This window comes from Heterocephalus glaber, unplaced genomic scaffold (assembly GCF_053883595.1).
Source record: "Heterocephalus glaber isolate CG9 unplaced genomic scaffold, H.glaber_assembly_v1.0 deba00000347, whole genome shotgun sequence".
NCBI classification, from domain to species: Eukaryota; Metazoa; Chordata; class Mammalia; order Rodentia; family Bathyergidae; genus Heterocephalus; species Heterocephalus glaber.
Window position 1 is genome coordinate 45,736,430 of NW_028258143.1, and position 27,703 is coordinate 45,764,132.

General features: G+C 35.9%; 1 protein-coding gene and 1 pseudogene across 4 annotated transcripts in view; one reads left to right on the forward strand and one right to left on the reverse strand.

Moving 5' to 3' along the window:
• The window catches only part of Csrnp3 (cysteine and serine rich nuclear protein 3), a 188,922-nt gene that overhangs the window by 3,945 nt on the left and 157,274 nt on the right, over nucleotides 1-27,703 (forward strand). For 2 of the 4 annotated variants that reach the window (XM_087199774.1, XM_021238560.2), the window contains exon 2: nucleotides 9,196-9,366. The exons of the other annotated variants lie outside the window; for them this stretch is intronic. Coding sequence is in view for 1 of the 2 variants with exons in the window: in XM_021238560.2 (XP_021094219.1) it covers nucleotides 9,219-9,366 (148 nt within the window). In the remaining variant the exon portion in view is untranslated. The remainder of the gene's footprint in view (nucleotides 1-9,195; nucleotides 9,367-27,703) is intronic. 4 annotated transcript variants of the gene reach the window in all.
• LOC106010461 (interleukin enhancer-binding factor 3 pseudogene) lies at nucleotides 11,136-13,457 on the reverse strand (annotated as a pseudogene).

A 27,703-nucleotide genomic window follows, 5' to 3' on the forward strand; every position in this document is an offset into this window, starting at 1 on the left:
GCTAGTTTGACAAATAACCCCACATTGCTGGAAATGGAGGGGAAAGATTTAAAATAAAAGGAAATAAATCAGGTGAAAAAAACTTATGTCAAATTTCACCATGTTCACATTGTACTTAAGATAATCCAAGCAAATGAAAAGTAGCATTAACATTTGTATCACAGGACATAATAACTCAAAAATATTATTGATCTCATTTTGACTCATATATTTAATATATTTTGATAGTTTAATGTAGGGCTTATATAGGAATGGAAAGGAGGTTGGTCCAAAGCAGCATTATTATTTCTTAATTACCATTTTTGTAAATCAAGGAGGAAGGAATTGATTATCAAAGTAATGATCACATTTGGATACTTGACATACCTCAATGAATGAATTGAGCAGATCAGTAGATGTCTCTGAATTGCCTAGATTTCAGTTACAATGCAGTGTGTGGGCTGACCTAAAATATTTTTAATGTGCATGTTTTGAGAATATAGTCTTAATATAACTTTTCTAATCAATTAATTCAAGAGTATGATGATCTTGATAAGTGTCAGTACTAATTCTAAGCATCACAGATTAGTAAGTAAACCACTTTTCCATGAGATAGGCTTTAGGATTGATTTTAGTCTCATGGCTGACAGGGTAGTCAGCCTATGGTTTATTTCCCAAGAGCCTTTACATCTAATTCCATCTAAGATTAAGAATTTAAGATGTTACCTTCCAAAATAATAATAAAACACAGTTCGTACATTTCTTTATTTTTGACTCATGTACATTAACGAAAAATGACTTCAAAAAGAAACCACCAACAAAAGTATTTTAATGTAAATTATTATGTCTTTGAAGAACATTTGCTATAAAACCTGTTGACAAAAACTCCTTTAATTTTCATCTTTTATTTGTGCATATTTTGCTGTTTTAATCTAGATGCCTGGGACTGGCCTATAGAGATAATTCTTCCTGGAATCCTCCTTTTACAGTGAAGAAACAAAAACATAAAGTATGGTTCTTTTAATGGGAAGTTAAACATTTGCTTATGCAAAATTACAGCAGTAAAATACTATATGTTTGTATTAAGTATTACACAAATTGTATTAAACACAGAGTGAAAAAAAAAAGAGTTCAGGGAGTCTTTGAGGAACGTGAACAAGGCATGGTGTGGCCATGTGGTTGATGTAACCTCATGTGAATTTTAGAGTTACATAGAATTTTCCCTTTTTGACCTGCTCCTGGCATACAGAGTATGATGGATTTGACTCACTGTCATGGTGTCTTTGATGTTCTGTAAGTTTGTTCTCAGAATAAAAAAATGCATTTTAGTTTTATTTTCTAACAAGTTTCAAAAAAGTTTCTGTCATGTAGATGTATCACAATATACTTAATAAATGAAAACAAATAATTTCCTGAACAGGACTCCTGAATATATTCACAAAGAATTTCATTTCCTTTTTTATTCCCAGGTTAGGCTAGCCATGAAGAATCAGTATCTGTCATTATTCATTACTCAGGTAATACTGATTGTGATGGTGTCAGCATATTAAGAGAGAAAGATTCTGGAAAAAGTTTCCAAAGTCATAAAAAACTCATTATTTTGTTAAATAAAATTATTTTCATGTAGCTTCCAAAATTCAAACTTAAAATTTTAGATTGTTTAACCACTGCAATGTCCAAATTGGCAAAGGGCACCAAGTAGACCAAATTGGTAAATAGTGCCCCCTGAAGACACCTAGTGGTATCAAATGAGAAAATGAGCTTGGTAACTCCACTGTGATCTTTATATAAAATATAAGTGTGGCTAACAAGATCAAACCTTATCCTGTCCTATGCCACCTTCCATGGCTTCTTGGTGTGGTCAGTGCAGCTGATATTTTGACCTTTCAGTCTTTTGCTTAACCATCTAAATTGTAATTCTTTGTGACAAGGTGTTTCCTTCTCTCTATCGATACTACCATGCCTGATAGGCAGTTTATAGTAGAAAACTACATAATAAAATGAGTACTCTTGACAGATAGTCATCTAGCCTTTCCTAGTATTCTAATGACAGACACTTCTACACTCTAAGATAATCCTTTTCTTTCATGTACTTTTCTATTAATATTCTTCAATGTAAAAAAGTCCATATCATGCAAATGTTATGAAGCCACACAGAAAATTGTATTGCAGATTTTTATTGTATAAATTCCCCTTGAGTTTTCATATGCTAACATGGGATTTCACCTGCATACATTGCCCATTTCATGCCTTTCTGCTTTTTTTCATTATAATAGTATAGCCAGCCCTCCATATTAGCAGATTCTCTTCCACAGATCATCAACCATAGATTAAAAAAAAAAATTTGGTTTAAAAAGTTTGGGGAAGGGACTGGGGATTTAGCTCAGTGGTTCCGCTGCCTGCCTCACAAGAGCAAGGTCCCAAGTTCGATCCCTGGTACCAAAAACAAACAAACAAAAAAGTTTGGGAACATCTAGATATTTAAATAAAACTTATTTTTGTCAAGCGCTTACCATGCCAATGCACAATGAGATTCTCTGAGAATAATATGTAATATTAAAAATTTTCTAAACATATTGGATCATATCCTCCCTTCTCAACACAAAAAAGATTGACTAGTAAAATCATGTGATCATGTTTTGTGTATGCTATACTAAACATTTTTAAGGCTGACGCATATTGACTGTGTTATTGAAGAACTTCAATATTGATTAAATGAGGATCAAATGGGAAAACAAGTCATGTACAGGGAATTTCTGGAAAGGAAATGGACTAGGGAGATTGGTGTCTATTTAGAATATCAATCACTGCTATTCATCTCCAAGGGAAGTAGTACCTCTTTTCTTTTTATAATGGTAACCAGTGAATGTGTTTCAATTGTTTTTCTATCCTGAGGGCCTAGCTTTGCCTAACAGCCTTATAATAATTTCCAACCAACTTAGGTATCTGCAGTAATTCCATTTTGTTTACATTTGTTCTCTATAAAGACAATTCTGGAAATTACTTCTTTGCTGTTGGGTCTTGCCTTCTAGTTACCTTCACTTCTACTTACCTTCAAATAGTCTTTCACAGTTTGTCAAATATTTCTTGAATCTCTAAGTAATAAAAGATGCCACTGACTTATTCATGTCTACTAAGAAATTACCTAGAAGTCCAGGTAGATTTATTGAGGGGGGTACAGCAGGACCATCAAGAGCATAGTCTATGGGAGACTGAGGCAACCTGGGCTTTAGTTCCAGCTCAGTTACTCAGTACTTTTGTCAATGTATGTGAGTTACTTACATTCTATGCTTCATGTTGCCCAATGAAAAAACACAAACAATACTTAGTTCACAGTTACTGTAGATACAAATAAGAAAATACATTCACAGAATTTAGTTTCTAGCACCAGGTAAGGACTTCACAGTCTAGTTATGATCTAATTTAGTTAAACAAAGCAATTTATTAACCATGAAAAAAAGAGAGGCAGGATGTATCATGTACAGATGCAAATTCCCTATGATGAGGTGCAAATTCCCTATGATTATCATTATGTGTATCTAAAATGTACCAATACATGTTTTGCTAAAAAAAACACCAAAATTATTTAAATAAAATAAAAATTTAAAAAGAACTCTGAGAAGGCATCCATGTGTAGAGTGCCTGTGATATATTTTCTCCTCAAAGATAATGTACATCTGTATAAAGTGTTCCTAAATACAATATTTATATAATTCTTACCAGGAAAATAAATAGGCAGTCACACACATACATAGAAAATTATCTTTTAAAAATTTTAGTATTCAGAGAAAAACAATTTCAAACAGTTGAGGCACCATCAGGAATCAAGGAATAGCATGATGACTAAAATGTGCCTTCATATGTGGAAACATTTGAGTTTAAATCTGACTCTAAGTCCAGTACCTCTACGACCTTGGCCTCATAACCTAACCTCTCTATGCTTCAGCTTTGTCTTTAAATTGTATTAATAATAACAATGCCTATGTGATGTGGGTGTGATACAGATTAAATGAGTCAATACATGTTACATTAATTTTCTATTGCTAAGTAACAAATTCCGTAAACTTTGCAGTTTAAACCATATAAGTTTATTAAAGTATGGTGCGTCAGAAGTCCTGCACTCTGTGGGTAGCTGCTTTACTCAGGGTCTCACAAGGCTGAAACTAGGGTATCACTCAGCTAATCACTTGTTTGGCTGCTCTACTTTCAAGCTCAGTCTTGCTGTTGGCAGAGTCCAACTCTTTAGGATGGTAGGACTCGGGTTGTCTATTTCCTCCTTGCTATCACCTAAGGGCTATTTTGTGTTTCAAGATGCTTATACATTTCTTGTCGTGTGTGTAATCCCTTCTAACATTACACAAGGAATCTGTATCACAGTGAATGCCTCCCATTCTCAGTATCTGACCACTAGACTGATTTCAAAGATATATGTGATTAGCCCAGACCCACTTGGATTAGCCTACCAGGTTAGTTCATAAGCAAAATTCTTTTTTGCCATACAAACATGAGCATAATACCTGGGGTTGTATCTCACCATGTTCACAATCCTGGGGTTATACAGGGTGCAGGGCATGTACTACGGGACACAGGTAATATCAGGGGCCATCTTAGAATCCTGCCTGCTACATGTGTTAAGTACTAAAACAGTGCCGGGCACCAGATAAGCACTATACATGTGTTAACCATAATTATTATTTTGAATAGATGGCAGAGTTTCAAAAACAAGTTTTAAAAATCACAGCATTGCCAAAGGTGTGGTGAAATCATGCTCCAGTGCACCATTAAGGAAATACAAATTGGCAGAACATTTCTGGCAGTCAAATTGGCAATGTGTTTGGGTAATCCAATATTTCCATTTCTAAGAATTTGTCCTAAACATATAATCAGAGATACAAAAACCTGAAAGAAGATGTTAATTATCTTGTGATTCCTAACAAATGCATGAAAAGAAACCAAGCTTTTCTGTTTAGAAGTTTGGTTAAATATTGTGGCATAACTGTTCAATGAAATAGTAGATAGCCTTAAACACAAAAATAAAAAGCAAATAAAACAAAACATATGGATTTGAAAAACAAAAAATGTCAAAGGGACATACTCATGTTATAAATGAAAAAAATCACAGCTTATTAAATTGCATATGTCATTTTAATCAAGTCATACACCTTCTGGAATATGAAGTAGGCTTTTGTCAAGAACTAGTCACTTGACCAGATAAAAACATACCTTAACAAGCTGCCTCAGATTGCTATAGATCAGAGTCTTGCTATCACCTCACATGGCAGAAGGGAAACTGGCAGATTCAGTGTCTGATGAGGTCTACAGTTCTAGTTTCTTTTCACTGTAACTTCACAGCAGAATGATGAGAGATGACTTTGGGGGACTCTTGGAAAGGCACTAATTTACCCTCATGATTTAATTACCTCCGTAAAGCCCCAATTCCTAATGCTATCACCTTAGGTGACAGGATTTTAGTACGCATTTTAGAGGAACACAATCGTTCACACCATTGCAGTCTGTTTGATAAACATGCATACTGTAACTATTTTCATATTAGAAGTACCAGTAAAAATTACATTTTATATACCTGTCAGAAAGAATTTTTGTACACAGGAGAAGCATATCTGGACCTTGGAAACATGAGACTTTCTTAGGAAACATCGAAGTGGGATTCAGAAACATCTGACCTCTGACAAATACATAGCAAATATTGCAATTTTTGGTGCTAGAAAATAGATGTTTCTTCCAGCTATGTACTGTCAAAAACAGGATGCTGAGTTAAGAGGATGGTATTTATTATCATTTAAGGATTGCTTTCACTTGACTATGTGGATATGACCCACTTTTTTTTTTTTTTGGTACCTTTCACTTGTGATCCAGGCAGTGCAACCACTGAGCTAAATCCCCGGCCCAAGACACACTCTTTTAAGAGCATTCATAATAACTACCTTCTCTCTTACTTGTCTTCCCTTCTACTTACTACTGCAGACATCTGAACTGCAGTTATGTCTTCATCTTCCTCACAACTTTGTCCTGTATGGTCTTGCTTCCATTGTCATGGAAGTAATTATCATGTGGCAGTTTGGGTAATACAACCTAGAGTGTATTAAAATGGAATCAGATTGGTGAAAACAAAGTAGAATGAAAATCTCTCTGATTCTATGGGACTTCTTTTCCACTCCATTTTTGTGTTTACTCAGTTATGTAATCATATAGTTCGGTTTTCCCTCTAATGACTGAAAAAGAACCTTCGGAGCCTCCAGGGCCAAGCAGTATAAATATGAATGAATCTAAAAACTTGACACAAATTATTTGTATTTACTTCATATCAAACAAAGGAATCAATTAAATACTTTTTAGTGCAATAATTCTAAATAGTTTTCTACAACTAAGGTACAAGATTTGTTAAAAGAATCTACACTAGCTTTCAGTCTCTCCAAGATTTTCTACAATACTTCTAAAATCCCCACAAGTCATTGAAGATAAGAAAGTTCCTCTAAGTAAATAAAAGTTACATTAGACTTCTAAGAGAGTTTTAAAGCTGCAAAACACTTAGCTTTCAATGAAACAAGTCAACACAGAGCCAAAGTCCTGTAATTGCTGCAGGAGCAAGTAGTGGTGTTGTATTTGAATTTTTTTAAATCTTTTTTTTTTTCGGTACCAGGGATCAAACTTGGGACCTTGCACTTGCGAGGCAGGCACAGTGCCACTGAGCTAAATCCCTGGCCTCTAAAATCTTGAATAACTAAATTTAGGGAACTTGGTGGGTAAAATAGTTATTAACCCTGCTTTCAATTTCTCATCCACAAATAAATCCATGACAATGACTACCACCCATATATTGCCTTTTTCTACCAAATTAAATGAAATATTTCCTTAGTGTCATAGAGGAAAGCTTACTTTTCTGTTACCTCTTTTTATTTGACAAAACAGTACTAAAAAGAAGTATAAGGTCCATGAATCTAGTGCTGCTGGAAATCTAGCAAGTAAGATGTCTCTACCATATCAAACAATTGGTAAATCTAAAGACCAGAGGTAGACCTGGGTAAAAAAGTAATCACCTTGCTTTAGGAACAACTTTGACCTTTCTCCTCTTCTAACTTCTTTTTTTTTTTTTCTAACTTCTTAATTCTCTTCTGCTCTGTAAGGAAACCATTGCCTATTTCAGGTAAGGCTTTCTGACTTTAGCTACTTATTTGAGTCATTAAGTCCTCTCTAGGTATTTTCTAAATTCTAGACCTTTGTCTTTTTCCATCAAATGTACTTTCCCTTACGATAAAGCCTCTTTTCTTATGAAATAAAAAGATAAGTAGTCCTTTAAAAATATAAGCCAGATCAATACTTTACCAATTAAACCCTGCAGAAGCTACCATCCTGCAGAGAAGTGGCCAGAGTCCTTAAGGATCCTATCCAGTCTAACCCTGGGCACCTGTCTGACCTCATCATCTGCTGTACCCTCTCAAGGCCTTGGCACACAGCATTCCTTTGTCTCAGACTACTATTTCTTCAGAAGTCCACTCTGCTGGATCTATCACCTCCTCCAAGTGGACCTCCACACAGTGACATTAGCTCACCAAAAGGTTTTTCTATATGGTGCCCTAGCCCTAACTCACTCCATCATTTAACTCCATAGTACTTCTGTGATGTATTATACATTTAACTTTTTATCTGTTTATTGTTTGTTTACACTTTCTCCAATAAATTCTAGTAAGTGAGTATTTTTTGGTATATTGCTTTTATAGCATTCTCCAGTATCAAATATAGTCACCAGAATCTTAGAGAAGCTCAACAGATATTTACTAAATAAGTAATGAAAAGCCTCTTAACAAAAGGTAGTCAAGGACCTCCCTTCTGTAGAATGGCATGTGACCAGTGAGAACATTCAGAATCCCTGGGAAAGCAAATAACAAGAAAAAATGAGTCACAGGTGCTGAGGGTTGAGGCTGGCAGGATACAAGTAGGTAAAGGCAGATGTGTGTGTGCCAGCTTGACACATGGGGAAACAAAAAATTCAGAAACAGAGACAGCTGGTCAGCAGAAGGGGCCCAAGGAAGTATAGCCACCAAAACATTAATTTACTCTCTACAGAGTAGATTTAACCGGGAAAAGATGGAGCCAAAATGACCAGGATCTGTGTAGTCATTCCACTCTTTGGCCTGGATTTATCTGCATTTTCTCATTCACCACAGTTCACACTACGTACTCTCTCCTTGATCATGAGGTCATTTATTATTGTGCTTATGTTATAATTTAAAAGTATTCTTGGTACCTTTGTTACAAATAATAGACAAAAAGAAGACTAAGGACTTTACGATTTTATTACATCTGACCTTATTACTCATTGAGGTTTCTTGCCACTGCAAGAATTTGTGTTTTTGCAATCCCTGATCATATTCACTGTTTCTGTATAGCTGTGAAGAAATTTTTACTCTCAGATTTCAATGATTCATCTCATTTGACACTAACAAATTTTTCTAAAAGATGCATCAGGCTGTATCTGACTTTTACTGATCATATTGATTCAGAGAGTGAAGAGGCTTAAATTAATGTTTTATGCAGCAAAAGATTTGGGGACTGTGGCTTCCCATGTATAAAATCTATTCAGCCAACCTCCTTGCCATAGGACTGGAGTATTCCCTGTAGCTCTGCTGAATTGACTGGAAACATGATAAGACATCTAAATTCTGCCAGTAGAGCCTTTCCTAGCAACCAATTTGATTTTTGATGGACAAAGAGCCCCAGGAAAGTAGATGCCTTTGTACCTGAGAAAAAAGAAATCCCCAGCAAGATAGACATACCCTAATCAGTATGCTCTGCGTATGACAGCATGCAAGCAAGTGATCTATTTTGTTCTGAACTCTGCCCCTGTCAATGACAGTACACGATTTACCAGAACAAATCAAATAAATGTATTTGACTCCTGTTTTGACATTTCAAAACACTGAACTGTTTTTCCTTATGCACTCTATTCCACATTCTTAATTTTGATTTTTGTCTTAAAAAACACTGTTGCTAGACTGAAAATGAAAATTAGCATGAATCAGGATAGGACAGGTTTCTGTGGTTTCCAACATGATAGGGAGAATAGTTTCTGCAGAGATATGATAGTGTGGTCAGTATGTTTCAAAAAATTACTGTCCTTGAAAAGCCTTTAAGACCTTGACTATACAGTCAGTGGTCAACTATTTCAATGCTCCGTTGCTCCCGTTCCTGTTACAGGTACATGTGACAGGGCTGCAGCTATGAGCGGACTCTTAAAGAGGAAGTTTGAAGAAGTCGACATCTCCTCAACCTGCTCTTCTGTGCAAGAATCAGATGATGATGTTTTTAGCTGTGACAGTGCTGAGTGTGTTGATAGTGTCTATCTGTCCACATCTAATCATTTTACCAGTGAGTATGTGAAACTGTATTTCAGGTTATGCTCTAAGTTCTACTGTACTGTTGATTCTTGGGGACTTCAGCTTTACCAACTAGCTTATATATCCTCCCATGCCAAACATATTTGCAAATGTCATTTTAGTTACTTAGACCTCAGCTATATACTTTTGTTCATGTTTATGGAATGAGTATATTGGAGGCCCAATAGAATCCAATAAAAGTAAGCAGATAGCAACTGCAAATAATTTAATATGCATCTTCAGCTTTCTGAAATAAGTCCTCTGTAGAAATATAATCAATTGAGCCTTTTCAGGCATCTCCTGTTGGTCAATAAATAGTGGAATATTTGTAGTGCTGAGTACATGTTCACTTCCTAAATGAGAAAATGATTTTTTTTTTGCACTGCTGGACACTAAACCCAGGGCTTCACACATGCCAAGCTAACACTCTACCACTAAGCCACGTTTTCATTTCTGAGAAAATGATTTCAGTTTTTAAAAGAATTGTTGCTGTGAAATTCAGCCCTGAAAGCCCTGAAATTTTGTTTTGTTTTGTTTTGTTACTTTAACATGTATTGATTAAAAAAAAAAATAAAGAGGAGAAGTTTTCAACATCATTCAGGATAACTATTTCCTGATATAAAAAGACATTATTCTCAATCAATAACTTTCTAAAAAAAATACATCATGCAATCAGTTTTAAAAAGTTTCACTGAATGTTTCAAACCTTGGGGAACAAATCACACAGCAACCGTTTTGACCAGTTTTTGCCTGAATAAACACAAAATCTTGCAAGTCAACACAGATGCAGGCTTTGCTGTGAAAATGAGTGCTGAGCAGAAGCTAAACCCCAGCATCCGAGGGCCATGCAACCAGATGATCTCAGCTAGGAGCCACCATGTCTGGTGCCCTTGCAAGCAATGGAGGAGAGGCGTCGAGGCCACTGGAGCCTGTGGCCTGAGCTCAGCACCCTGGCCCTGCCGAAGCCTGCAGCAGCTCTTCTCTCGCAGACCTGTGGATGGGCCAGGCTCTTTCTACTTGAGTATTTTTAAAGCCCCACTTTAAAAAATCCAGATTCCATGCACTTGCAGCTGTGATCCTGACTTGCAAAATTTCATGTTTTCTGCCCTTTAAAGGCTGTTTCTCGCACAGGTAATGGAAGCACAGTTTTGATACCTTTGAGAGTTCACTTTCTAGCTAAACCAGCCACAAAATACTGCTTCCCAAATAAGAACCCACCAGAGTATTACAAAGGTGGGAGGAGGTAACTCAGCACAGCATACAATTCCCCCCATTCCCAACATTTTACATGCTCGTTTAATTAAAAAGAAAGTCAGTTGCTCTGGATTCAGATGTGGTGAAATTTTCATCACTGTCAAAGGCATCAACTAGATTTGGGAGTTTGTTAAAAGGTTAAAAATTCATACAAAACCTGCTGTAAATTAAGACAAAGGTAGATTAAAATGCTTCATTAACTGTCTCTTTAAATAATGTAATGCTTTCCATAAAAAGCAAAGGTAGGCCTTGATGCTGAACAACGTTGGCTCTAGAATTCTGTGCAAGTCTGCACAAAAATACATTGTCTGAGAAAAGTGTTTTCCACTTAGTGTGAACTTCAATATGACCAAGTTCGAAGGCAAATCACGATAAAAACTGCCATTGTCTTAAATTAAATTCTCCAGGTTAAGAGTTTCAGACAAGTTGCGGTGGAAAGCCATGGTTGAGAAACCCAGTGAAGCACGGACACTTTGGGTTTTGGAGTTGGAGGAAACTGGAGTAAAAAGTTGATTTTGTGTGCAATACTTTTAGACGTTCTAGGAAGACTCAGCATCATGAGAGCCATAGCAGTCTGTGAAAGAGCCACTGTAGCCTGCTGTCACCAACTTGCCACTGTACCCACAGCTTCCCTACTGGGCGCCAACATTCATGTAGCCTCGGTGGTTGTGGCCCCCAAATCCTCAGCCTGGCCTCGCCCGCGGAGGTTGGGGGGCGGGGGCGCCTCATTGTGCATGGGGCCGCCCATCCCAAAGCCCGGGTTGTGTGGCTTGGCAGCAAATTTTGGTCCGCCTAGGACAGGGACTGGTGCTCTCTTCTTTTTGTTGGCATCGAGGGCAAGAGGGGCATCAGGGAAAAGCTTTTCAAGTGCGGCGAGAGCAGCGTCTGCCTTTGCTGCTTTCTTGTTTGAACCAGCACCTTGAAACTTCTGTCCGTCGACCTCTACCTCCATGACGAAGCACTTGTCCTGGCTGCCTCCGGTCTCAGAGATGAGCTCGTACTTGAGGCTTCGCCTCTTCTCATTCAGTTCCTTAACTGGGTTCTTGCCATGCTTAGTCAGGATCGGCCCCTGCTCAGTGGTGGCATCCGAGGGGAAGGTGGCGCTCGGGGTCGACACAGCTTCCACCCCAGGGGCGGGGCCACCACTGTGGGCTTCGCCTCCGTCTCCTCAGCAGAGTCCTCCCCCTTGCTGGAGTCCCTGCCTTCTGCACCTGTCGGCAAGCCCATGTCCTGTAACACCTTAACAGCCACGTGCAGCTTGGCGGTCTTCTTGGAGGGCCCCGAGGCCTCAGAGAGCTGCCATCCACCTCCATGGACATGGTGAAGGTGGGGGCGTGCACAGGGCCTGTCTGGGACACCAGCTTGTACTGCAGCCCCGGCTTCAGCTGGATCAACCGCATCAGCGCATTCATGGCCTGGGGAGGCTCAGCTTTCTCCTTTCTTTTGAATCTTCTTCTTTTTGCTGGGGGACTTCTCTTCCCCGTCCTCCTCCACTGGGCGTTTCGTGGGGGTAATGGTGTAGGTGGTGCTGGAAGGGATTTGAACGATGTAGTGCACTGGGTTCTCCTTCTTTGGTTTCTTGGGCATCTTGGAAGGCAGGGGGTCCACGCCCAGGACTTTGTGGAGCTGGCCGAAGGCAGTGAGCCGCAGTGCGTGCTGCGCACCCTGTGTGATATCTTCCCATTGCTGTCTGTCTAGATGCCCAATAGCACCAGTGGCTTCTTTTTCACAAGAGTCATAAATGCCAGAACCACCTGGCATCACGATGCTGGACACCAGGCACTCTAGCACTCTCCACAGGGCCTCGCCGGCGCCCATCGGCCTGTTGGCTGTGCCGACGGACTTCTCATTCCGGAGCTCCAGGGACCATCCTCTGAGGGGACCCCAGGTGGGCACGAGGATCCACAGGTCCCTCAGGACCTGGATAACAATGACACAGGACTTCAGCCCATTGGCCCTGGCCTGGAACCACTTGGCGTGTTGGAGGGACGCCGAGGCAGCAAGGCATTTCTATCTGTCCAGAATGTCGGGGGCGGGGGGTTCGTTGACTGACAGCGTTTCTCCAGCTAGCACCTTCTCCATCTCTTCTCTGACAATGGGGGATGTCAAGTGAATGGTCAGAGACCGAGGGGACTCTTTTGTATTTTTTATCACAATTGCGGCATCATCCACAGACTGGAGTATCTCGTACTTGTCTTCTGTTACAGCAGCAAGCTGGATGGCCAGGTTGTCAGCCACCTGGTCCAGGAGGGCAGTTGTGGGCTTCTCCTTACATAGCTGCACCAGCTCAAGATCCAAGTCCCCCTTCAGGAGAAGGTCCTTTGCCACCAGGCCAACCCGCATCACGCCCCGCAGGGTCCTGGTCATGTGCTCTGCCTTCTGTTCCTCCGCCCCTTCTTTGCTCTCATCATCCGGGGCCTCATCCATGTTGTCAGACTCGGCCTGCTCGCTGTTGCCTTTCTCTTGCTCGTCGATCCAGGCAGACACAGCTTTGAGAGCCCTCTTGGTGTGGGGCACCATGTTCTGCACTGCCTCCAGCTCCTCTTGTGTTGGATACACCGAAGAATGCTTTGCCATCACATGGTGATCATCATTCACAAAAATCCACATTGGACGCCTTCTTCCTCTCTTGGTGAAGTGGTGATGGTACAATGCCATTTTCACTTTTCTCTGTAGTGTCCGGAAATCAAACTTTTGCTTAGCTTTTCAAACTGTGACAGATTTCCTTGGTATTACCAATACTTCAACTATCTTCTCGGCGTCCCCTTCCCCGACAGCAGCCACCACTGCCTCCTCCCTCCTGCCACAGCCCACCGGAGTCTCCCCCCAAAAGCCGCTGTTGGGTCAAACTGCAGTGGCGAGAAGAGGAGGAGGAGCCGGGGCAAGCGGCGCGCCCGGGAGGTGCTGGACAGGGGACCAATCGGAGTCCCGCCTCCTCCTAGCCGCAGGACGCAGGCCCAACCCCAAAGCTCTGAAATTTCCCTGCTGTCTGGACACAGGTAAAACTCAGATTCAAGTCCAGGTTCATACACTACAGCAAGGGCACCTTTCTTCACATACAGGCTTCGAAGCAATTCGTGTGAACCATTTCATTTAGCTAACACACTATGCTCTAATTTATAATTCTAAACTACATTCCTTGTAAAAGGGGTACATGTAATGGCTTGAAACTGGTGAACCTTTTTCTATAACTCTGTGAATTCCACCCTAGGCATTAAGGAAAGATTGATCTCAAAATAATTTTTTAGAAGAGTTAACATGCAAAACAAAACTAAATAAGATCAATGAAATTCCATATCTTCACTCACCTCTAATGAGATGATTGGTATAAACTTCCCTTTAAAGTTGGATTCCATAAGTTAGGGTAAAAAATTAATCCACATAAAAGAATATAATTCAAGAGATATTATTTGCACAATCATTTTACTTCTATTCTGCAATATTTTGAAGACATTTTCTTTTGGGGATTTTAAACTCAACAAAATACCACTTTAAAATTCACACTAAAGTTTATAAAATGTGGCTCTATTACCCTTAAAATTCCATTTTTGTCCCTCTTCTCCTTCTCCCTCAAGTATTCAAAATTGATTTTGGTACTCTTCTTCACTGTTAAAAGTATTCTAAATTCAAAATAGACAAAATTTTCTAAGAAATTTTAGCCTTAGAATTATTTTTATCTCTTGAGGAATACAGAACTTTTTAAACAAACTTGTAAAATGTCTAAAAAAGTGAGGATGAGGTAAAGAAAAACTTAAAGGAAAGAAGAAAATAATAGTTATTTTGAAGATAAAATTCTTCAGTTACATGAAATTATTGCCCAATAGTGGATTTGGGGGAAGAACTACATTTTATTTGAGGTTTGTTTATAGCCTTTCACACCCTCTTCCAAGTGATTATAATCTTGTGTGGAGGGGTGGGCATCAAGGTTGCCTTTTACTTACTATCTGCCATGGTGCCAGAAGTGTATAGAGCATTTCATGATATTTAGAATTGTTTTTTGAGTGAATAGATCAATTTCAGACAGTTTTAAAAATCTGGAAAGAATGAGTCCACTGAGTATTGTTATCTTTAAAAAAAGCAACAGTGCACATTTAAACTCAGAACTGTCAGGAACCTTCAAATAATTCCCTTTCCATATTCCACAAAAGCTGCCTAACATTTCCCAATTGTTTTTCCTTTTAGCCATTCTTGACAAAACATCATCAACCTAAGACTCTATTTCTTTGAATTTCCACCTGATCCAGTACTATGTTGCAGCATTTTCCATACCTCTGTGACCCACCCCCCCACCTTTTTCAAATCTCCAGCAAAATTTCAAACTTCTTGGTATCTATGCCTCTCCTAACGTTACAAATTGGTTGTCTACTAGAAAAATCAATTTCAAGACTTCTCTATGCAAGATATCTATTGATTTCTATAGCTTGTGAGTTCACAAAGTACCTATAATATTCATTTAAACACCATCAGGTCTTATAGTTGTGGATCAAGATGCTTTCCAGATGAAAGTGATGTTTTGGTTGTTTAGAGGAGTTTGAAAAATTATAGGTGAGGCAGTTGTTCTGAGTACTTGAATAAATCTATGGAGAGTAAAAGTTCCAGTGGAGAGGGTTTTTACTTTTTAATAAGTATCATAAGTATTTTGTCTCACTGCAATTGCTGTAGTCTGCAGAGAAGACAATATCCAGTTCAGTCAGAAGAGAAATCTTAGGCAGCTGCAAAGTGTGACGATATTTTTTTCAGTAGTGCTCTTAACGTGCTTTTCTTTGTAAATTTTCAAAGGTTTTGAGGGAAACATTTGCTGATGCTCCTCTGTGAAGGAATGGAGCTCTGCATCATGGAGCAATTTCTAATTGAATGTCTGATCAAAGCTGAGATTGGGGAATAAACGGTGGGGAGGAAATATGAAGAGATGAAAACTGTGACATAGGGAGGACTTTCTCATGCTGTGGGCTACTCTTAGCTTACTTGTACAAAAAGCTAACAAGATTAATTCATAGTAATTAGTAATACTTAATAAGTCATTTTGTAAAGTTGGGCAAATTGAAGAAAACCCATGTTATATACAAAACTCATGCTTTGTATATAAAAGAGTAAGACAAAAGACAACAGTAGTCATATATCATTTTTAGTTCAAAGGATGTTAGAACTATCAGGGCCTTTGAGAATATCTAGGTTGACTCCCTTCATTTGCAGATGCAGAGACTAAGGCCCAGGGATATTTGATAAGAATCAAAATAGGAGTTGGTAACAAAGGACTTTTATGTAGATCCCTGCCTTTTTACTAGACTGTGCTGCTTTGATGGTCTAGTTGTGTGCTTGACTTAAAAGTACAATGGAAGGGCCCCAGTCATCAAGGAAAAGACATGACTGTATCTTCTGTGTCATATGCTCTTAGAAATAGAACGAATCTATTTTTTGGTAAAGGTAAATGGTATCTTACCTCTTGTTGGCTTTGGGGGATTTTTTTTTTTCTAGTTGTTTCTAGTGAAAGTGCTAGCCTGTCCTGGCTGCAGCGACTGTGATAAGTTTATGGACAGGCTCAATGAGCTAAGTGAAATAGTTGGCAGAGAATTATATTTCAGTGGGAAAGAACATTTCATTTTTCTTTTCATAAGTAAGTGACAGGGTAGACTGTTGAGAATTTCCTTGTATGTCACTGACATTGATAGAAATATCTTACAGCAAACATGTTGTTTTACATTTACATGAATGAAATTGGTTGGTCTTGGTGACATAATGCTACTTGTGATAATGTTACAATGTTGTGGAAATGTTACAATAAAAAGTAGGTGAGATGAAATATGCCCCATGAATCTTTAACAATAGCTAACAAATCAAGGATTGTTTCATTTACTTTCAAAGTAAAAGCCTTTATACATTTCACATTTGCCAGAAGGGTAAATGGGCATCTTACACCCCCTGAAAAAAAAAAAGATAACATCTTTCTATCCCTTGCACTGCAGTGCCTTGCATTACCTGTTCAATAATTCAAGATTTCAGAAACCTGGTTACCTTGCATTTCAATTGGACTCACTTAGTCACAGCTTCTGATTGAATGGAGTAATAATTATATTCCATTTTGCTGGCTAGGCACAGGGTTGGCTTTTGTATTTATTTGTTTAGAGCCCTGAAAAAATATTTAAATTTGGCTCTAAACTTAAAAGCACAATGGAACTGAATTTCAAATGAAATTTTTTGTGTCTATAACAATACATGTAGAAAAACAATTGTTGTGGTTTTAACTCTCAGCTATCTATCATAAAAAACTATATATAAAGGTAGTCCTGTCATGGTAATGGCATCGTCTTTTTCATCTCATTTGAAAGATAAGGCTTTATTAGCATGAGATCTAAAATGCATCATAGAAAATATACAAAATTCCTGAAACTATTAGTTATTCTTGATGTTTATAATTAGACTTGATACTGTAGCTATATGTCATAAAAAGCATATAAATTAAAGTTGCTATTAAATACTAAAGGTACTATCTTCACATTAGTGATCAAAATATTGTCATCTGACAATATGATTTATTTGCAAATGAATCTTATTTTCATTTTATAAACCTCTTTATAAAGAATCACATCCTTACTTTGGGGTTCTAAAAGTAGTCACAGGTGATAAGTGACTGACCAACTGCAAAACACTGTGACTGGAAAAAGGGATCCAAATGAATTTAGATGATTAAAATTCTACTAAGCATCTTCACAGAGCCATAATACTCTGGCTTAGTTTGAATATCAGAGACTGACTAGCTTTATCCTTGCTGTTTGTGATGATGGTGACGATGAAACCAGTGCTTAAAGCAAATGTCCTTGTTTTTCTCAAAAGACTTTAACATTCATTGTGCAGATCTGGCATTCTGATGCTTTCTGACAGCTCGGGGGAAGTATATTTGTGTGCATATGAATACAGGAAAGGATTAAACCTGGCTCTGTTTAAAACTCAAAAGCCAGTTGTGATTTTTGAATAGGCTGCAATATTTAACCCTTTCACTCTGAGAAGTACATGATTGTATGTTAAAAAATATATTTTCTTCTTTTGTGTGAGGAGTTTGAGAATAAACAGAATATTTTAGGTCTTCAGAATTATTGTACCGTATGTTTTATATGCTCAGATACAATGATCTGGCAGAAGAGAAAATACTTACATAAGTCTCAGATTTGCTGAATTCCACTGAGAGCTGATCAAAGGTTATAAGTATAGTTTTTAAACGTGATGAAGAAAGAGCAAGCCTAACAAGTATAATAGAAGATAAATGTTTACTTTTTTAAACAAAGACTAACACATAAAAACTTAGGCATTTTCTTTTAATAATATCTAATTTTCAAGCCTGAAATATTTGTTGTGAGTTATAATTGAAATAGATTCACTGTTGCATTTAATTTTAACTTATCTCACAAATATAAGAATGGAATAGTAGCAAAAGTTGATGCATATTCTTTGCAGTTGGAAGAATTTGAATAAATTTTTTGGAGATGATTTATGTATTAACTATTAAATCACTTTAAGATGCTTATGGATACCTTAATAAACACCATCATACCCCCTCCAAAAGAAAACCACCAAACACTGAAAAGAATTTCCAAAACACTGAAACCTGGTGAAGGATTACTAGATGGTATACTAAAAGTACTAAATATTTCTTTAGTGGTTCCTACTAGTTGAGCTTAAACTAGATATTTGTATGGTGGGATTCATTCAGTAGTGGGTCCTATTAATTGTGTCATGTAACCTCAAATGCATGAATTACTATATTCTTTATGCCACAATTGGATGATAATTTTAGAACTACAGAAAGATGAAAAATACACATATTTTAGTTTTAAATAAAATTAATAAAATAGACAGTTTTAAAGTAATATCTATATTTCATCATGAAATTTATTGTGATGCCTACGACATCTACATTTTTGAAAACATGTATAATCTAATTCTTAATGCCAGAACATCAATTCTATCTTTAAAGATTTTGGTTTGCAAGAAATAGTGACAATAAAACCTCAATATGGTTAATTTCTGCAGTAAAGTTAGTCCTACTTCATGAACCCCCTAAAAATATTGTCCATTGATTTTTTTTTTTTGCTATGTCAGAGTCGACTTTCTGTCATTTGCTGTTTCTATGGCAATTTTCATTTTGGCTTGGAGAAAGCAGTGCTAATTTCAGATTCATTTATATTTTCAGATATGTATTTCAAGAATTCTTTCCTTACAAAACATACATACGTAACATATTTATTTATTTCTTTATTTAAAAAGCTATGTAAAATGTTTTAAGCCTTATGGATAATTTTTACAATATTTTTAGAGTGACATTTGTATAGAATATGTCATTATGCAGTTGGTTAAATAATCTCTAGAAATCCCAGACAGTGAGTAGACATGTGACAGATTAAAAACTATTGGTAAATGTATATACTGATATTAAAATATATTCAAGTTACTAAACAAGTTTACAGAACTGTATTTATTTCATCAATTTTGTGAAATCTCATGTAACAGGTATGAATATAACACGATCAAGAAGAAAAAAACAAAAACCTATTTTTTATAGAAATAGAATAAATCTTTAAAGAAAGTTTTATCTAGATGGTGTAATTATGGGTGATTTTATTATCTACATATATTATCATATTTTTTAGCCTAACAAGATTTGCTGTGTTCATTCATTATAATAGCTTCCTGGAATTTTTTTCACCAATATGATTTCTGCTTATAGATAAAATCATAGAAAATTACCTAGAGGTTGTTATCTTATTTCAAAGTGTTTTGCTTTAATTGTCCCCCAGGAAAATTTAACTGTTTATATGTCCACTTCTAACATTAGAGTGCCTATTTCCTGAATGCTTTGACAAAACTGACTTGGTAACTTTTTCTATATTTCTTTTTATCTTTCTCTCTGTATATTGTATACATATGCATGTATGTGTATGTATAGGACATGGACAGATACACACATATAAATACATTGGCCAATATAATGATATTCCATTGATATTTTAGCTAGAATTTATCTGACTACTAGGAAGCTAATCATTTATACATTATTTAGTTGTCTTTAAGTATGTGTGTATGTTTTCATAAATTACCTACTTAGATTTTTTTATTACTGTGATGATTTTCTTTTTCCTTGTTTTATCATACTAAAGATTAGTTATTTGATGAATGCATATACAATATCTTTCCCAATTGGTCATTTGCCTTTGCACTCTTTATGTTTGCCTTAGAAATATATTTATACAGTCAAATATAACATAGATTTAGCTTTTAGGAAATGCTTAAGAAGAATTTTTCTGCTCCCAAATTAATTAAACACAAATAATTTCCTCTATCACTTGCATCTGCCCACTCCTATATATGCTTAAATATTTAGTCTTGAAAATTATATCAGACTATTTAAGAAACTGAAAGATAATTTTCCAGCTTTTCTAAAATCATACTTATATAATATAGTATTTTCTGTTTATCTGTAATTCTGTCCTAAACTACACTGTTGCACAGAGTGTATTTTCTTTGCATTTCATGATCTGGAAAATTTTATCTAAGCCAATACTATTTTATTATAGCTCTATACTGTTTCATTGTTTCACACAGGAGTTCTCAATTTTCCCTAACCCACCACCATTACCAGAAACACAATACAGTACCATACTCTTTAAAGATTCTATAAATTATTTTCACATGATTATTAGTTAAATTTTAAAATACTGTTAAATTACCAAAGAAACCATTCTTATGTTATTGGAACTACATTAAATCTAAAGATTAATTTTGGTCATACAGCATATTGACATATTGACATCTTTAAAATATCATCTTTCCATTCCAGAAATATTAGAAATCTTTCAAGTTTTTTTTCTAAATTTAGTACTGGGGCCTAAAACCAGAGCCTTTTCCCTGAGCTACATCCCTAGTCCATTTTTAATTCAATTTTTTTTTTTTTTAATTTTGAGACAGAGTCTCACTAAGTTGCTAAATTGCCTAGACTGGGGTTGAACTTTATCCTCCTGCCTCAGCCTTCTAGAGTGCTGGGAATAAGGTGTACACCACCAAGTCCAGCTTACTTAAAAAAAAATATTGCCAATGGTTCCCTTTCAATTTGGCACACAATATATTTTATCCTACAGTAATAACATATCCTTTCACTGAGTTGTTAATTAATAATGAATACAAAACTATATCAAATTCTTTACCAGTACATTTTAGATAATCCTATTTTAATATATTAATGTTGACAAACTGAAAATATTTTCCTAATATAAAACTGTTATAGTCTTCAACACTACTTCATCACAGAGTAATTTCTTTAATCTCATATAAGGATCTAAATTCAATCCAACAATGTATGTGCATTAAGGGACCTTTAAAAATGTTACTTTAAACAGTGGAAATCTGTATGGAGATACCTCAAAAAACTAAGATTAGAGGTCCCATTTGACTCAGCTATTCCCCTGCTGGGTATCTTCCCAAAAGAATTAAAAGAACTATACCACAGTGATATATGTGCACCCATGTTCATAGCAGCACAGTTTGTAATAGCTAAAACTTGGAAACAGCCCAATTGCCCAACTGGAGACTGGATAAAGAAAATGTGTGGTTTTAAAAAAAATATATAAAATAGAGTACTACTCAGCCATAAAGAATGAGCTAAATGGATGCACACCGAGGCCATACTCTTGTGAAATAAATAGGACACACATGTGTAAATACCGAATAGTTTCTCTGGTGTGAGAAACTAAAAATGTAAATAAGGATCAAAATACATAATAGATAATGTGAAATAGGAAGAAAAGGTCCAAAGGGGAAGGGAAAGTGGGAAGTGTAGAGGAAAGGAAAGAAGGGAAAGGAATAAATCAGAGAAAAAAAAAAAATGGAAACAAAGTCTTTGTAAATAGGGAGGGGTGGAGGGGTTGAAGTGAGGGCAGCAGAATGGGGAAAAAATAAGAGCCAAGATAAATTATGCAAAGGTACAAATTTTCAATGATGAATGTCATTATATTGTATACCCAAAATGTACCTAAAAATTAATGAATTTTAAAAAGTTATTTTAAAATGAATTTCAAAATATATTTCAAAATGCAATTCAAATTCGTACATACACAAATAGAAATGGTGCAAAAAACACTGACAGTAATGCTTTGGGGTTGAACTTTTGAATGTCTTTGAAACATCATTATAAATAATCCTAAGAAAACAATCTTTGAGGTGAGTGGAGGTAGTGATCATGTTGGGAATTATTCTGAAGTTATAGATGAGGAAACAGAAACCAAAAAGATAGTAACTAAGTTCACAATCTCCGGAGCCCCCACTGCTAGCCAATAGAGCCTGGTATATTCTATACACTCCACAAGAAAATAAAAATAATTATTCTATTTTTAGGTCATATGACAGATAGATGTATTAAAATCCTTTTTTAAGAGGAAGAAAGCTTTTTGCATTAAGTATAAGGGCCCTTAAGCTCTCATCTATATTAGTATTACTTAGAAAAAAATAAAAATATACCTGAAAATGATAGAGATTGTGATTCTGATCAAGTTTACCCATCTATGCTGATTGCCATTGAAATTAGGATGCTAAAATTCATGTCCTTGCCTTTTGTACCTCTGGTGACTGAAGGGATATAAATTAATTACACAAGAGCTTAGGTTCTGTTCATAAGAGAATTACTGGGGTACATTGACCATCCAGAAATCAACCAATAACAAATGCTGATAAGGCTGTGGGGAGAAAGAAACTCTTCTTCATTGTTGTCTGCAAACTGATATAACCATGGTGGAAATCAATAAGGAGATTCCTCAAAAAACTAAAAGTATAATGTATACCCATATTTATAGCAGCATAACTCATAGTAGCTAAATCTTGGAGCATCCTAGGGTGAACAGATGAAGAAAATGTGGTGTCTGTACCCAATGGAGTACTGATCTGCCATAAATGAAGATGAAATTGAGATATTTGTAGGAAAATGGATGGACCTTGAGACCATAAAGTTAAATATAGTGAATCAGACACACAAGCTTAAATATCACATGATTTCCCTTATATGAAAAAGTTAATAGGGCCAGGGAGCTAGCTCAGTGGTGTCGGCACCTGCCTTGCAAGCACAAGGTCCTGAGTTCAATCCCCGGTACAAAAAATATATGTGTGTGTGTGTGTGTGTGTGTGTGTAAAGTATGAAATAAAAGACAGATAATAATTTAAAAAAGAAAGAAAAAAGTGATTGCTGCTGTCGGTTTCTAGTTTCACTCCAATATGGTGTGAGAGCTCACTTTGCAGGATTTTCATTTCTTTGGATATGTTAATGTCTTTATTATTGCTATTAGCAGTCTATTTTGAATTAAAAATTTACCAGAATAGAAAAATGTCTAAAGATAGAGAGTAGCTCTGTGGTTGCCTAGATTTAGCAGGGAGGGATTAGGAGATGATAGTAGTGGCCAGAGTGTTTGCTTTGGGATAACAAAAATGATAAATTTGATTGTGGTTATGGTTGTACAATTCTGATAACACACTAAAATCTACTTAATATTACACTTAAAGTTTGTAAATTGCATACTATCCAAATATTAGTTTAATAAAGCTTTTTTTTAAAGACTACATTAAAGATTTATTACAAGCAGACTGGAAAGTGTGTCTTGGCCTAAAGAATTTATACTCTGATTGAGAATTTAAGACACAAAGACATGCAATTATTATGCTAAAAATGTAATTTTTATCTGGTTCATCATGTGGATTGTAGAAAAATTAAATCCATGTTCTTGGAAATTCAACCTGGAAAGAGTACATCTCTCAGTGGAGAAGAATTGGGGGGTTGTAGTTCATTCTTCAAACAAAAATGTTTACTGATAAGATCTGACTTTCAATTTTAGGTACCCAAAATGAACAAACAAAACTGCTAATCAACTTTATATTTCCTTGAATTTTTATCCTACAAAGCAAAACTCATTGCTATTTATTTTGTACTTAACTGGAAAAGTAAAGGCGTTGCTTGCAGTGAAAGTAACAAGTGATAGAAATATTAGTGTTCAGAACAAATGAAGAGATAGCTAATGAGGTTGATTGGACCTCCTTTTCCTTTTGTTGCCAGTGGATTAAATGATGAACGATTCACTTTATTTTCTAAAAAGTTGTTCTTCATGTGTTGAGATAGAATAAAAGAGGACAACACTGTTCCATTTAGTATCTCACATTCTCTAGCTGCAGAATAACTTTAGAACCACTTTTCTTTTTGTAGTGAATTTTGGATTTGATAGCCTCCATATGGCCTTGATTTGCATTCTTTTTGTAGTCTGATCACCAGATATGAGTCAAAGAAAACAAATGGTTCTTCTGTTTTAAAAGACTGGGAGAAATTGCCTTTCTAGATTGTGGGTTTTTTTTAACTTAAGTTACCTAGTTAAGACAAAAGAGAGGACAAGAACTTATTGAGTCCTATGGAGAACCAACACCAGTCAACATGAACACATTCATTTAACATTTTTTACTAATATTAAATAACTAAATCCATTCTTTAATTTCATTTCTTTTAGTGATAATACTTAGCATTTTTCCTGGCAAAACTTAAAATATTGAACGTTAATGGTCCTGGTTATATTAGTTAAGACTTTTTATTGCAAGTGAGAAAAGTCTGGTACAATACAACTGAAACAAAAAAGAGGTATCTTATCTCATGTCAGAAGTGAGGTCACATCATGCAAAAGGATTTGGGACTCAAACAGCAAGCTCAGCACTCTCCCTATTCCTTGTGACTTGGCTGTCTTTTCATTGTGGGAGGACCTCTTTGATATGCTGTTCTATAAACAGCAGCAATCCTACTGCATATAGAATTACAGGTTTCCCAGATGACCTGTGCCTGTAGACATATGCATCCTTCTAGCACTATGTTCTTGAAGTCAAAAAGCCTTATCTTCCACTCCTTGCTCCAACAGATCATATTTTAAGGATTAACCTAGTTTGTCAACAATATAGTCATCTGTGCTTAGATCCAGTCTCTGCTCTTCTGCAAAATGCATTTTCTAAATTCTATGCCTAGTAGCTTTCCTACTGAGTTCAATAAATAGGAGGCACTGGCTGGGACAGTGGGAGCCATGGGGAAAGGATGCACCAGAATATTCTCACCCATTCAGTTATGTTTTATGTGCTGCATTTCCTCCATAGGGCACTCCTTGCTCTAATGGTCATGTTATTGTGATTCCCAGCCCCTATGCAGTAATTTCCCCAGGGATCTGGCTGCTACCAGACAGCAACTGGTATCCTTTATGCCTCCCACTTTGGACCTCTACCCTTGGCTGTAGAGCATCTTCCTACTGTTGCTAACCATCCTTTTTTTTTCCTTTCCCTGTTTTATTTGGCATCTCAGCTATTTCATAACCTTGTAAATAGTTCCCTTTATGAGATTACTTCCATTTGACTACCTGGAATACATTGCATTTTCTGAATTGGACCCTGACTGATAACCTTAGTATGATTGATTCACTGCACAATGCACAGCCTAAAGGATGGAGTCCTTTGATTGGCTGTCTCTAATTCATTTCCTCATTCTGTGATAGTGAGGAAGGAGACCTAACTATGTTATAAGACAAAAAAAATAGGAGAAAGGAAAACATGTTGGGTCACCAATACCTGTGAGTCCCATCCCCTGATAGTAATTCATTTTTATCCCATAGTTAATAGCCATGAAAAAGATCTAAAGCAAATATGTTTAAAATAAGAACTGTGCAATAAATTCATCTGTAATTAAATAGTGGAAATATATCAATTGATTTTTAATGTATTAATATTCTATTATACTGTGTTCCTTTTTTTGTTCTAAGGAAATCTAATAGTATATTATGAATCTGTTGTGAGTCACATGTTGTATTTAGATGCTTTAATTTTTACTACAAAGTGTAAAATACAAATTCAGATGTCCATTTGACAGATGAAGAAATTGATATCACTTTTCTCAAAGTCACAGATAAGAAATAAGAGGAAGATGTTAACCTGATTTTTGCTAATTTAGAGCTATGTACCTTCTATTACATTATCATGCCACTAATGTTTCTTTCTTAAACTGCATTTAATCTACATTTCTTTAATAATATTTTTTAAAATCTCAGGATTCTTTGAGTATTCACCTTATTGTAAAGTCACTGTATTATAGTGACATCTAAATAGACTTCTGTAATGAAACTTTTTCGTGATATCTAGATTGGATCTCTCTTTTCTTTACATTTTATACTTGACATTGACCTGTGTTCCATGGTGTTACAAACATACAAATTTTAAGTCAGGCTAATTATTTGATTGTATATACTCTTTTGCTGTCTAAAGATACAATGTTGCTAAAGTGTAAAGAAAGCATGTAAACATTTATTTGATACTTATTAGGTGCTAGGTATTTTATACAGGGAATTACTTGAGACATTTCTTACATCTTATTGTGGAAGAAAAGATAAGGACGTTTTCTGATTAGAATGTCTGGGATTTGCTCCTCATTTTAAGAGAACAAAAATTGTCAGAGAAGCTATAGCAACCCGTCAAGACTTTCTTTGGGCATTCATAATGTGCAGGGGGCAGTAACTGTGAAGGGAAAATGTTCATCATAATAATTCAGATAGTCTGCTTAATTAACTACAAGTTGAACTAAGAAATGTTATGAAGATCTCTCTGTTTTATTCCTATCAGTGAATATCAGTTTTTCTTTTTTTAGGGTTCATTTCTCTTTCTGCAGCTTGGCATGAAAGTAAGTGACTAACACAGTCTTCAATTTAGCTGTATTCCTAGGACCATCTGTAAGAATTTATGCATTTCCTGGGAATCTGATCAAGTCTAGCAGAAATTCTCTGTATTCCTCATGAGATTAAGGAATTCTGCAATCAATTTAATGTTTAAAAGTTGATTTCTGTTTTTAAAAATTGTTAAGCCAATGTCCATTTTGACCTTAAAATTGATGAGCTTGAACCATACAAACATGTCTAATACAGGTGTATACATCCTTCTATCACAAAATTTGTTTAATGTTTCGTTCTTTTCTTTCCTGTTGGCCCACTTTTGTCTTGACTTTTCTCTTCTTCATTCATCCTTCTGTCATTCATCCATATGTATAAACTTATGAGCAAATCTTTACTCCTAGCTTTTATATTTTTTAATATAATATAAACATATACACATATTCTCATGAAAGTGTCTTCTAAAAAGTGAGTCATATTATATGTATATATATATTTTTTCTGCACCTTGTTTTTCTCAATGGATAACACTTTATAGAAATTCCCAGTTTTTACTTATAACTTTATTTCATTCTTTTAATAATTAAATCATATTTCTAGATGTGGGCTGTTATATTCAATCATCCTGTAAGTGCTCATGTTTTCCAGGTTATTTTTATGTTACTGTGAACCGACATTAGTGCATGTTTTATTTTTTATTAATTTTATTGGTACATTTTAGGTATACAATATAATGACATTCATCATTGGAAATTTGTACCTTTAGGTAATCTATCTTGGTTCTTATTCTTTTCCCCATTCCCCCGGCCTCCTTTCAACCCCTCCACTCCTCCCTATTTACAGAGACTTTGTTTCCATTTTTTCATTTTCTCATATTAATTCCATTCCGTTCTTTCCTTTCCCCTACCCCTCCCACTTCCCCTTTTCCTTTGCCCCTTTTTTTCCTATTTCGCATTGTCTATTACACCTTACATTCCTAAGAACTGGAGTACAGATCTATGAATAGTCACATATTATTTTAACATAAAGGGTTTTCTTCACCCAAGTAACACATATGTAGTATTTCTAGATATGCTACTGTCATTGGCTATGATTAGTGATTGTTCAATTCTGCCCACCATTCAAACACAGTTAATATACTGCAATTCAGAAGATTCTCTAATTCATTGTTAGGAGAAGTTTTATATTTTCATATGGACATATAACAGACGAGAGCGGAAAATTCATTAATGATCTAGGAAAAGTAATTTTAATTTGTGTAAGTAAAAAGCAGGTCATCACTGCTAGGATTCCATAATCTCTTTAAATTGTAGCAGTAATCAATTTAAATTTTGATAATGTAATTTTAATAAACAAGATTTTTCAGTGCAT